The 12,648-nt window shown below is 37.1% G+C and overlaps 1 protein-coding gene and 1 pseudogene across 5 annotated transcripts in view; one reads left to right on the top strand and one right to left on the bottom strand.

The window, feature by feature from the left end:
- The window catches only part of Atp11b (ATPase phospholipid transporting 11B (putative)), a 102,847-nt gene that overhangs the window by 28,760 nt on the left and 61,439 nt on the right, over positions 1 to 12,648 (bottom strand). For all 4 annotated transcript variants that reach the window (XM_048347043.1, XM_048347044.1, XM_048347045.1 and 1 more), the window contains exons 18-21: positions 9,891 to 10,072; positions 5,451 to 5,654; positions 3,431 to 3,584; positions 1,632 to 1,734 (exon numbers count right to left, since the gene is read on the bottom strand). In XM_048347043.1, the coding sequence (XP_048203000.1) occupies positions 1,632 to 1,734; positions 3,431 to 3,584; positions 5,451 to 5,654; positions 9,891 to 10,072 (643 nt within the window). The remainder of the gene's footprint in view (positions 1 to 1,631; positions 1,735 to 3,430; positions 3,585 to 5,450; positions 5,655 to 9,890; positions 10,073 to 12,648) is intronic.
- LOC125351937 lies at positions 7,832 to 9,838 on the top strand (annotated as a pseudogene). Its single transcript, XR_007211061.1, has one exon. The product of XR_007211061.1 is annotated as a pyruvate dehydrogenase E1 component subunit alpha, somatic form, mitochondrial-like (transcript).

The raw sequence follows: 12,648 nt of genomic DNA on the forward strand, positions 1-12,648 counted from the left end.
ATATAACTAGTTTTATCAAAATTATTTACCGAATAACGTATTTCTTTACTTGAACCATTTCCTTTGTTACTTTAATAAATAGAATCTTACAGGCTGGGAATGTGGCTTAGAGATAAGAGTGTTTGCCTAGATGCATGTTCGATTCCTCGGTACCACATAAACAGAAAAAGGTAGAAGTGGTGGTGTGGCTCAAGTGGTAGAGTGTTAGCCCTGAGCAAAAAAGGCTCAGGGACAGAGCCCAGGCCTTGAGTTCAAGCCCCAGGATTGGCAAAAAGAAAACCCAGAATCTTATATTTTTGCTTATGCCTCCTGGATTGTAAACCTTCTCTATTTACTCTGGGATGCAGCTGGAATGTAGCAGGCATATACATGCCCATTATTTGGTTAAGATGGAGATATGGAAAGGAGACTTGGAGACTTGCCTAGTCAGACCTTAAACTTTGATTTTCCCAATCTCAGCCTCTTGAGAATAGCTAAGATTACACCTCAGCTGGCTCTAAATAAAAATTTTTATGCTTAGTATATGGGATAGGGAGTAATCCAGAAGCCAATTTGGGAGATAAATGGCAACATCAAGCTTGACAGTTAGTCAACACAGGGTATTAAAAAGATGGGTTAGCATGCATTCCCATTGAAAATGAGTGAAAAATCCAAACCCATGCCTTTCTCTTTCGCTTTGTACTTGTAAAATAAAACAATAAAGGAAGATAGGCCGAAGTATGTTAAAATAGGAACTAGTAAGTTAATCATTACTAAATAATAGTATTCTTAATTGAACGAAGTTTCAGAAAAGTAGAAAAATCTGAATAAAGGTCATTAAAATCAGAAAACAGATTTCACTTTATTTTTTGGTATTACAAAGGTTAGAACTAAGGGCTTTGTGCTTGTTCTCTACCACTTGAGTCATGTCTCTAGCCCTTTGTGCTTTCATTATTTTTCTGAATATGCTTTTTCCTGGGCCAGCCTAGACTGCAATTTACCTATGTTTCCTGTATAGGAAAATAGGTGTATGCCATCATATGAAGCTGACTATTGGCTGAGACAGGGACCTCACATTTTTATTTTGCATAGGCTGACCTTGAGTAGTTATCTTCCAGTAGGATTATAAGGTTGAGCCAATGTGCCTGCTTCGCCAACATTTCATGTTTTAATTACTGTTTTGTCTATTTCTTGTCACTAAATGGATTTCAGAATCTCTAGTTTCATAAATAAACTAGCAAGAGTAATTCTAAAACAAGACCTTAAAATCATAAAAGCTATATAAATATAAATTTAAATACTATATATATAAATCATAGACATAAGAGTTTAAAAAGGATAAAATAATGTGTGAAAGTACTTAGCAAGGTACAAGATGACACAAAAATAAAGTTAATTTTGTCATGAAAGAACATGAGTAAAGATAATATTTACTAATGCAGCATTTATTTCCTCTAAAATTTATAACAAACAAATCTTCAATAGTGGGTTAAGGAATAGAATTCTAATGGGGACATTGCATTATATATTACCATGCTGCATTTAGTTTTCATTTATGTATTCAGTGTTGCATTTTAATCTATAGAAACCATCTATCAAAACCATCAAATAAATCACAGCAACTTTAAAATTTTGGGAAAAAGTTCAATCACCTATGCCAACGTGTGCTTCTTGTATCATGCTTACATCATTAGCACCATCGCCAACAGCCAATGTTATTGGTTTCTCAGGTGAGATTTTTATCAGTCTTATTACCTGAAAGACAGATAATAAAATAATTCTTTATGATAAAATTTCAATTTCCTTGTATTTGTGTGTTGTTGTTTATCTGAAGTAACTCTATAGTAAGAAGAGTAATAAAAACATTTAATGTAATTAAGACAATAATATGCATTGGAGTATTTTTCAGAGAGTAGCCTACATTAAGATTTTTAGGAATGCTTTTCAGAAATTTCATAAAAATACAGTATTATGTTTGAACTTTATAAAGAAGATTTAAAAATTTCAAACAATATTAATTTATTGTGCAAAAAAAGAACTGCACTTAATGAACTTGGGACAAAACTTCTGGGTTCACAAAACATTCTATTGGATAGAGAGGATGCCAACTGTTTTGTCTTGTAATGAACAAAATCTAAAGTTAAAAAAGAAAATCTCTGGGTGCTAGTGGCTCATACTTGTAATCTTAGCTACTTAAGACCTGATAACTGCAGTTTGAAGTCAGCTTACCTCCGAATAACTACCAAAAAAGCCAGAAGTGAAGCTGTGGCAAGTGGTAGAGTGTTAGCCTTGAGCAAAAAAAAAAAAAAAAAAAAGCTCTGGGAAAGTACGTAGGCTCTGAGCTTAAGCACCAGGACTAGTACCCAAAAAAACAAGAAGGGCTGGGAATGTGGCTTAGTGGTAGAGTGCTTGCCGAGCATGCATGAAGCCCTGGTTAGATTTCTTAGTACCACATTTAAATAAATAAACAAATAAAACCCCTAAACAGTATTAAATTTAATGAAGTCTGAACAGGTTTCTCTGAAAGTCTTTCTTTTTTTTCTTCCTCCCTCTTTCTTCCTTCCTTTTTCTTTTTATGCCAGTTCTGGGGCTTGAACTCAGGACCTGGGCACTGTCCCTAAGCTTTTTTGCACAAAACGAGTGCCTACTATTTAGATATAGTTCCATTTCCAACTATTGATGGCTAGCTGGAGATAAAGTCTAAGAGACATTGCTGCCTGGGCTGGTTTCAAACTGCAATCTCAGATCTCAGCAGCTGAGTAGCTGAGATTAATTACAGGTGTGAACCACTGGTGTCTGCCTGGCTTGGTTTCCAACTTTTTACTAGAGTCCTATTTATCACTAAATAGCCAACTTCAAAGAATAAGCAGTGATCAACAGGCTCCTTCACTAGCTAAGCAACGTATTTCGGTAACTTTAATTACTGAAGTTCAAATTTATGTTTCAGCAGATCACAAACTGCTGCCAAAAGGAGACTTTCTAGTTCAATTTGAGTATCTGAACCTTCAATATTTTTTTCTGAGTATTCCAGAGTCTAATGTACATGGGACACAATTCCCCAAATAGGAAATAACAGATTCTTAGTAAGATTCATACACTGAATACAACCAAATGGAACTGTGTAAGGCCACATGGACACGCGCGCGTGTGCAGCCACACACACATACTTTTTTTCTTTGACTGGTCCCCTGGGTGCTGTCCCTGAGCCTCTTTGTGCTCAAGGCTAGCACTCTACCACTAGAGCCATAGTGCCACTTCCGGCTTTTTTGAGTAGTTCATTGGATATAAGAGTCTCATGGGAACTTTTTTGCCTGGGCTGGCTTTGAACTGTGATCCTCAGATATTAGCCTCCCGAGTAGCTAGGATTACAGGTCTAAATCACTGGCACCTGGTTTTCAAAGACTATTTTTAGATCTAAATATCTGTGAAATTTCTTATAGTATATACATACTTTTGCTTTCTGCAAAGGTGCCATACGACAACACAATACAGCTGAACAATTTCTGCAAACTTCCATGAATAATTTTTCATGTTCCCTGAGTGCAAGAGATAAGCTGGTCCCATCTACTACCAGCCCATGCTGAATCACATGATCCTCTGTGATTCTAAAAGAGAAAAAAATAATTAAAATAATCATATACTCTGTAATACCCTGGCCCCACTCCCACCTCTGTGCCTAGTAACAGGATTGAACTGATGGTCTCCTTCATGCTCAACCAGTACTCTACCACTGAAGCTATACCTCCAGTCCATTTTATCTGTCTCACTATGTCTGGGTTATCCTCAAACTCACAATCCTGCCTCTGCTTCAAGAGTAGATGAAATTACAGGTTGTTCTACCATGTCCATCTTATGTCATTTTATTCACCTGCATAGAACAGTCCTATTAAAGGATAGACAGTTCAAAATGGAAAGTTGTACTACCTAAAGGTATGATTAAACAGAACCAACAGTCACTCATAGGATGAGTAAAACATAGGACACAGAATTTTACAATAAAGTGTACATAGACATAGCAACTGTATTTTCTACAATGTGAATTTTAAGGTAATCTAAGATTATAAGAATAAAAAAAGAGTGTAATAAAAAAATTAAGTGATAAAAAAGAATAAAAAGATATGTTATTATACAGCTAACTAAATCATAATCTTAAAAATCTATGATGTCAAGATTATTCAGAAAAATCTATAAACTTAGATAAATGATGTTAAAAGGCAAGGAATGAAAGATTAATTACAGTCTCTTGATATTCAGCCCTATAATGGATGTAATGTCTGATATTATGGTCAAACTTGAATAATTCCTATTTGTGGACATATAGTTAAAATAAGTGTTATTCAAGGTATTGCCTGCTTACTGGCAGCTAGGCAAACTGTTGCTAGTGAATGAAGCAACTATATCATTAAATGGACAATTTTGTTCAACTGTTTTCCCCAGTGACCACTTGATAATAAGACTTTCTTGATGAAGGAATTAGTACAGGATTTTCTTTCCTGATGCAAGTTCCTTTATATTGCTGAAAGGCAGAATTCAAAGTAGTCCTGTGCTACAGACACACCACGCAAAGTACTACCAATTTACAGTTTGCTCTATTTTAAAATGAGAAGAAAGAAGACTACTAGGTGAGCAACAAGGTAGAAAAGCTGAAGATACATTGATAAGACTTTAGTTTTAAAATAGAAAACCCTTTTATAAATTACAGGATGTCTTTCACTATATGTCTAAACTACTACTGTGCTGCATTGTAACTAATGAAAGTAATTAACCATTCACTTTGCACAATGAAAATTTCAAAACATCTTTTTCTTCCTTAACCTGCAGTATCTGAAATCAACATCCACAGACACTGGCTTTTTACCTCTTAGAATCTGTGCTGCTTTCAAAGTCTTGCGCATGTTCTGGGTACTATCTAAGCAGTTTGCCTAAGAGAGCAGTTACCAAGAGATCAGACTGCTTCCCTAGGGACCCTCCTATGGCACATTATCTGATTTTCCTCTGAACAGTCTTCATAAACCACCATATGCTCTCACTACCTGTGGGGTATTTAAAATATATGCAGGCCAGACCTGGTGCCTCATGCTTGCAATCCCAGCTACTTGAGGAGACAGGCAGATTGGGAAGATAGCAATTTGAGGCCAAACTGGGCAAAAGTTAGTAAGACCCCCATCTCAATAAGTTAGTCAGGTGTGGAAGTCATACCCAGGAGTCATAAGTAGGAGGACTGAGGTCCTAGGATACCCCATGCAAAAAGCAAGACTAGCTAAAAAACAGACCACAGCTGAAAGCATTGAAGGCATAGCTAAGGCAGCAGAGCACTTGCACACAGTATGCAGCATGGGCTCATCTCTGTGGTCTTTTTCCCTGTTCCCCTTACATTCTCTGACTGACAGTCAGTGGCAGTGGGTTATTTCTGACCTGGTATTATGGTTTCTTATTTGTGGATTGTGTGATCCACATACCTACATTCTTACCTTCTGGCAAGTTGCCTCAATTGTTCGGCACATTCACTGTCTGATTTCTGGTTTATCAGTTCAAGGATGTTCATGGTTCTATGAAAATGTCCACATGATAAGCTCACACTAACAGCTGTTTCATGTTTATCTCCTGTAAGTACCCACACTTTGATACCAGCCATTCTCAATGCTTCAATAGTTTCTCGAACTTTATCTTGTAGCCTGAAAATAAAATAAACAAAATTTGTGAAAGAAAACACCTTTCTCTTGTATGGTAGTGTAAACTATAGAGCCTAGGTAAAGTGTGCACTAGAACTAGAAATTTTACAGTATTATCAGTTTATCTGAAACTGAAACTCTCTAATGAAGAAAAAAATTAGTGATAACCTGACTCACATAAAAATCAACCAATTAAAACATACAACTTCATGTTTTAAGAGTTTATCTTCAAAAAAAATTTTTTTTAAGCCACTCTGGGCCTGGGTGCTGTTCCTAAGTTCCTTTAGCTCAAGGCTAGTGCTCTACCACTTGAGCCACAGATCCACTTCTAGTTTTTTCTGTGATTAATTGGAGTTAAAGAGTCTTACACACTTTCCTGTCTGGGCTAGCTTTGAACTGTGATCCTCAGATCTTGGCCTCCTGAGTAGTTAATATTACCATTGGTGCTTGACTAAAATTGATTTAAGACCAAAATAACTAGGTGGTCTTCATAAACTGTTTAAATAAGATCTATCTCCTCCTTCTCTCTTCTATCCTTCCCTTCCATACCCCACCTTGTCCCAACTTTCTCCCTTCCTTCCTCTTCTCTCTCTCTGTTAAGAGCCTAGACCAAAGGCCTCATGGATACTAGGAAAGGGCTATGTTACTGAGTTATATACCTGAAGTCCCTAGGAAGTCTTACAGTTCAAGTCAAAAGGAGATTTGTGTCTGTATGTCCTTTTGTATGTACCTACTTATAAGAAAAATCTCTCAAATTACTCTTGCAGTTAAAAAAAATCAGACTGTGGGGAAAAAAGAAGACAACTTCAGGGGATTCTAAGAAATCTCATGAAAGTAAAAAGAAAAACCTAGATTAAAAAAGTATATAAACACTTTTGTGTCTAGGGGGTAGAAGAAAACATCATAATGATAAAAACTGTAGAAATCAACTTAATTCATAGGATTCGATGTAATTCAAGAAAAACATTGAGATAATTATGGGGTAACCAAGACAAAATATATGGGTTGCAAAGAATTCATAATTACAAGACAGTAACACAAGGGCACTGATACAATTTCCTACAAAACACAGAAACTTCACAAAGGGAATATTTAACCCTATTAGTAAAGATCTTAGTGGAGTGGGGCTAACATCTGAGCTATACTTTAGGAATAGGTATCCAAATAGAAAGAATCATCCACAAGGCATAGCTTTGCCAAGGAACAAGGAATGGGTGGCTGTGTGCAGAGAACTACAGCTGGTGTGGTACTACTAAAATGTAAGGTAGAAACATGAGATGAGGCTGGAGAATTAATGGACTGAAGAACAGTCGAAAATTTCAAGAGTCTCAAAAGAATTATAGATAATTGCTTTCCTTCATCGGCTTCAAATGTCTGGCTGAAACAAAACAGTATACATTGACTGGAAAAAAAACCTAATGTTTTAATTCTCTATTTTTATTTTAAATACTATAGAAAGTTAACAAAGATAATTTATTTCATACATTAGAAACACTTGGCTAAAATATTAAGAAAAAATATGTCAAACCAAACCAAAACAAAAAGACACAATTATTGCCCATGGTGATACTCATAAAGGCATGTAATAGTTTTATACTTTAAACCAAGATCCAAATGGATCTATTTTCTTCTTTTTCTGGATATATCAATGTTGTGTTGTTACCCTATCTATTCATAGTCACCAGTAAACATGTTTTATTTAAGCAGTGACTTTTTCTATTTGGAATATTTGAGAAGATACACTTTGTGTCTATGAAAAATATGTTTCTGCTCTTTAAGGTTGCTTCTAGCCATGTGCCAATGGCTCACACCTGTAATCCTAGGTACTCAGAAGGCTATTTGAGGATCATAGTTTGAAAAGTCCAAGCAGGAAAAGTCTAAGACTTTTATTTCCAACTAACCACCAAAAAGCCAGAGGTGAAGCTGTGGCTCATGTGATAGAGTACTAACCTTGAGCAAGTAAAATCAAGGATAGCACTCAGGCATCAAGTGCAAACCCCCTCCCCAGCCACCCTCCCCCAAAAGGGCAGCTTCTGAAAAAAAAATCCCCCCCCCATTTATTCTGGTCCTGGGGCTTGAACTCAGCCTGGGTGCTGTCCCTGAGCCTCTTTGTACTCAAGGCTAGAGCTCTACCATTTGAGCCACAGCGCCACCTCCAGCTTTTTCTGTTTATGTGGTACTGAGGAATCAAATCCAGGGCTTCATGCATGCTAAGCAAACACTCTACAACTAAGCCATATTCCCAGCCATGAAAAAAAGATTTATGAGGAAAAAAATAATAATGTCAGGGTGCCTGAAGGAGACTTGGGAACTCCCAAGCCATTCTTTTCTAGAGATTTCGAGTCGCTCCAATCAGCCGTTGCCAGTGCTCCAAGAGGAAGATGCTTGCCCCGGTCTCCTGTGTGTTGTTGGGCATTGCCCAGAAGCCGGCAACCAGAGTGCTAGTGGTATCAGGTAATTTGGTGAATGATGCTACATTTGAAATTAAGAAGTATGACCTTCACTGGCTGATGAAGGCCCTTTCATTACAACTGTGCTCACCAGAGAGGATGGGCTCAAATACTGTAAGATGATGCAGACTGTGCACTGAATGGAGTTAAAAGCTGATCAGCTGTATAAACAGAAAATTATTCGTGGTTTCTGTCACTTATGTGATAGTCAGGAAGCTTGCTGTGTGGGCCCCGAGGCTGGCATAAATCCCACAGACCATCTCTTCAACAGCCTACTGGGCTCATGGCTTCACCTTCACTTGGGGTCTTTCTGTTCATGAAATTCTTGCAGAGCTAACAGGATGAAGAGGAGGTTGTGCTAAAGGGAAAAGAGGATCTATGCACACATATGTCAAGAACTTGTATGGGGGCAGTGGCATCGTTGGAGCTCAGGTACTCCTGGAAGCTGGGATCGCCCTGGCCTGTAAGTATAATGGAAAAGATGAAGTCTGTTTGACACTATATGGTGATGGTGCTGCTAATCAGGGTCAGATATTTGAAGTTTACAATATGGCAGCATTATGGAAATTACCGTGTATTTTCATCTGTGAGAGTAACAGCTATGGAATGGGAAGGTCTGTTGAGAGAGTAGCGGCCAGTACTACAAGAGAGGAGACTTTTTCCCTGGGCTGAGGGTAGATGGAATGGCTATCTTGTGTGTCCACAAAGTTTGCAGCTGCCTATTGTAGATCTGGGAAGGGACTTATCCTGATGGAGCCGCAGACTTAGCGTTACCATGGACACATCATGAGTGACCCTGGAGTCAGTTACCACGCATAAGAAGAAATTTAGCAAGAAGAGTGACCCTGTTACGCTTCTCAAGGATAGAATGGTCAACAGCAATCTGGCCAGTGTCAAAGAATTAAAGGAAATTGATGTTGAAGTGAGGAAAGAAATTGAGGATGCCACCCAGTTTGCCATAGCTGATCCTGAGCAGCCCTTGGAGGAGCTCAGCTATCACATCTATAGCAGCGATCCACCATTTGAAGTTTAAGTCAGTCACTTAATGGGAGACTGTAAATGATGGACTGTTTATCTGTGACTGTAAGGAATCAGTATTGCCAACTTTAAGGGAGACTATTAAGGAATATATCCAGAAAATGAGCACCTAGGAGACTTTCATTATGACTAAGTAGCATGTAAATTAAAGGGAGAATAATGCATGTTGGTTGTACATTTTTGCATTAGAAGAAGTTACTGAGTACTTAAATATTTTGTGTGAATATTATAAAGACTGTTGGATTTGTTTGTATAGGTTTAAAATAGTTCCACCAAAGTACACCCTCCCCCCTTTTCTGGGATTGCTATCTCCGCAGAGGCATGATGAGATTAAGCCATGGCCCACCTACATAGGATAGCAACCATTCCAGTGATTTCTCCATAGTAAGACAAAATATTTATTTTTATAACGAAATAAGAGTTGAAAATATTTACCATTCCAAAATAAGACTACAGTTATTTCAAATGCAAAATAACTTAGTTCTGTCTCCATTTGTACAGTCAACAAAGAAATGACATTATTTTCACAAGTTACACTTCCATCACATTTAAATGCAAGGCATATTTGTATCAATTTTACCCTTCAAATCTAAGCACTATACTAGTAAATAACTTCTACCCTAGAACAGTGATGCCTAGACTGTTACTTAACCATACTTTGCTTTATCTTTCCAGCAAGTGCTTTAAGGTATATTGATAATGAAATAAAAATAATGAATGTAAAAAAAATACTAACTTATCTGATTCTTACCTGTCTTCCACCGCTGTAGCGCCAAGTAACATCAGGTCTTTCTCTATGAACTGAAAGACATCTGCCAATTTCTCTTCCCGTTGCTGCAAGGCAGTCCTGGCTTCAAATAGTCGTTTATCTATTTCTTCATATTCTTTAGGTGTAAATTGTCTATAGGCTACACACAGAGTTCGTAGCCCTTTCTAAGGATAAAAAACCAAAAAATTAAAGGCAAAAAAAATTGAACACAAATTAACTAATCAAAGAAAAATAAAATGGTTACTTAAGTAAACTGAAGATCTCTGGGTTCAATATTAGAGACTAGGAAACCATAAAGATTACCTTATTTGTGCTTTAAAAGTATTACATGAAAAGCCAAAAAAATGCAAACTTTAAGAATGTCAAAAAATACAGCTTGAGGTTCTATTCATCTATTTTAACTCAAAATTGTCCTTAAGCTAGAGCAGTTGGCTCATGCCTATAATCCTTGCTACTTAGGTAGCTGAGATCTGAGGATGAGGATCATGGTTCAAAGCTAGTCCTCACAGCAGAGTCTGCAAGATTCATCGCCAATTAACAAGCAAAAGTAGAAAGTGGAGCTGTGGCACAAGTGGTAGAATGCCAGTTTTGAGCAAAAAAGCTAAGACAGAGTACAAGACCCTGTGTTCAAGCCCCAGTACCAGCCACCCCCCCCAAATCCTCCTTTACCTACTTATACATTTATTTTTCTAAGCAAAGGAGACAATGACCTCCTGAGGGTTCACTGTATGACCAAACTTGTCATTCAAATACGTAAGTCCTGTTCATTATCAAACAAGCTCTGTTTCCTGGATCTACCAAAAAAGTTTTATTTTAAGTAATGTATCTTCTGGGAAGGAAAAACTGGGAGAGAGCAAGGGAAGGAGTGACATTGTCTAAAAGAAATATACTCTTTACCTGACATATGAAACTGTTACCTGTCTGTACATCATCTTTATAATAATATTTTAAAATACCTTCAGTGACCTGGAATTACTGAAATGTAGGAGCATAGATGACTGTATGATTCTATCTGACTTATTTTTGTAAAATCTCTGAAATGGAGGGCTGGTAGAGTGATTGAAGTGGTAGTGCACCTGCCAAGCAAGTTTTAACACCAGTAAATCAAAATAAATAAAATAATACCAACTATAATAAAAAAATCTCTGAAAGGTAATAGATGAATCTAAAGGCTTATAAATATGTTTATAAGTCTTTTGGATAACCATGCATTTTCTTTAGAAAAACACACATTAAATTTTCTGACAGTAGTATTATCGGTATTACAATGGTTAGATGAACTATATCATAAACATTCAAAAATGATGAAAGACAGTAATTATAAGCTAGTAAAAGGGATAGATAAGCAGGGATGAGTATGGAGCATACATTTACATAAATATCATGAATTAATGCTTTTTGTTTTTGTAAGATTTCCATATATTTTATTTTTAAATAAATATAATTCATACTTCACAAAATTCACCATTTTATTGAAGTTATTAATTCCCATGTTTTAAGTATATTTAGAGTTGTGCAATCATCACTGCTAACTAATTCCAGAACAGTTCATCACTCCCCAAAGGAATACATACCCATTAGCTCCTGGGAACCATTAATTGTTTTGTCTTTCTATCAATCTGCCTATTCTGGACATTTCATACAAATGTCATATGTGGCTTTTTGTGACTGGTTTCTTTTGGAAATCTTTTCCAAGTTCATCTGTGTTGTAGCATGTATCATGCACTTCATTCTGTTTAGTGACTTGACAATAATCCATTGTATGGTTATATTACATCAGTCATCTGGGTTTTTCCATTTTTGCCTATCAGAAACAATGCTTATGAACTTGCACATGTTAAGATTTGTGTGTGGATAAAGGTTTTCAATTCTTTTTATTTTCCTATCCTGGGGCTTGAACTTGGACTGGGTGTGTCCCTGAGCTCTTTTGCTCAAGGCGAGTGTACTACCACTTTGAAGCACAGCTGTACTTCAGTTTTCGGCTGGCTAACTGGAGATAGGAATAAATGTCTCACAGACTTTACTGCTTGGGGCTAGCTTTGAACCATGATTCTTAGATCTCAGCCTTCTGAGTGGCTAGGATTACAAATATGAGCCATGAGTGTCTTGGCATGTTTTCAAATCTTTTTGGTGTTTACCTAAGAGTAGAATCTCTAGGTCATATAGTAATTATGCTTATCTTTTGAGAAACTGCCAAACTGCTTCTCCAAGTATAATTCTATAAAACTATTTTTTTTTTTTTTTTTTGCCAGTCCTGGGCTTTGGACTCAGGGCCTGACCACTGTCCCTGGCTTCTTTTTGCTCAAGGCTAGCACTCTGCCACTTGAGCCACAGCACCACTTCTGGCCATTTTCTATATATGTGGTGCTGGGGAATCAAACCCAGGGCTTCATGTATACGAGTCAGGCACTCTTGCCACTAGGCCATATTCCCAGCCCCTCTATAAAACTATTTTAGTGAGCCCTCCAGGGTAGTGAATCAAGGGCCTTACAACCTTGTTTTGTGATTTATTTTAGGAAAACTCTTGCTACATTGCCCTAGCTACTATTGAATTCTTGATCTTAAGTGATCCTCTTGTATCACTCAGTCTTTATAGTAGCTGCAGGAATGCATCAATCTTGGAAAAAATTCTCCTTCTTTCCTATCTTTCCCTTCCCTCTCTTCCTCCATGTATGTGTATGGAACCTAAGGCCCTCCATATGTGAGTTAAATGTTGTGTGAGCTATGCCCCAGCCTCTTC

This window comes from Perognathus longimembris, chromosome 5 (genome assembly GCF_023159225.1).
Source record: "Perognathus longimembris pacificus isolate PPM17 chromosome 5, ASM2315922v1, whole genome shotgun sequence".
Classification (NCBI taxonomy): Eukaryota; Metazoa; Chordata; class Mammalia; order Rodentia; family Heteromyidae; genus Perognathus; species Perognathus longimembris.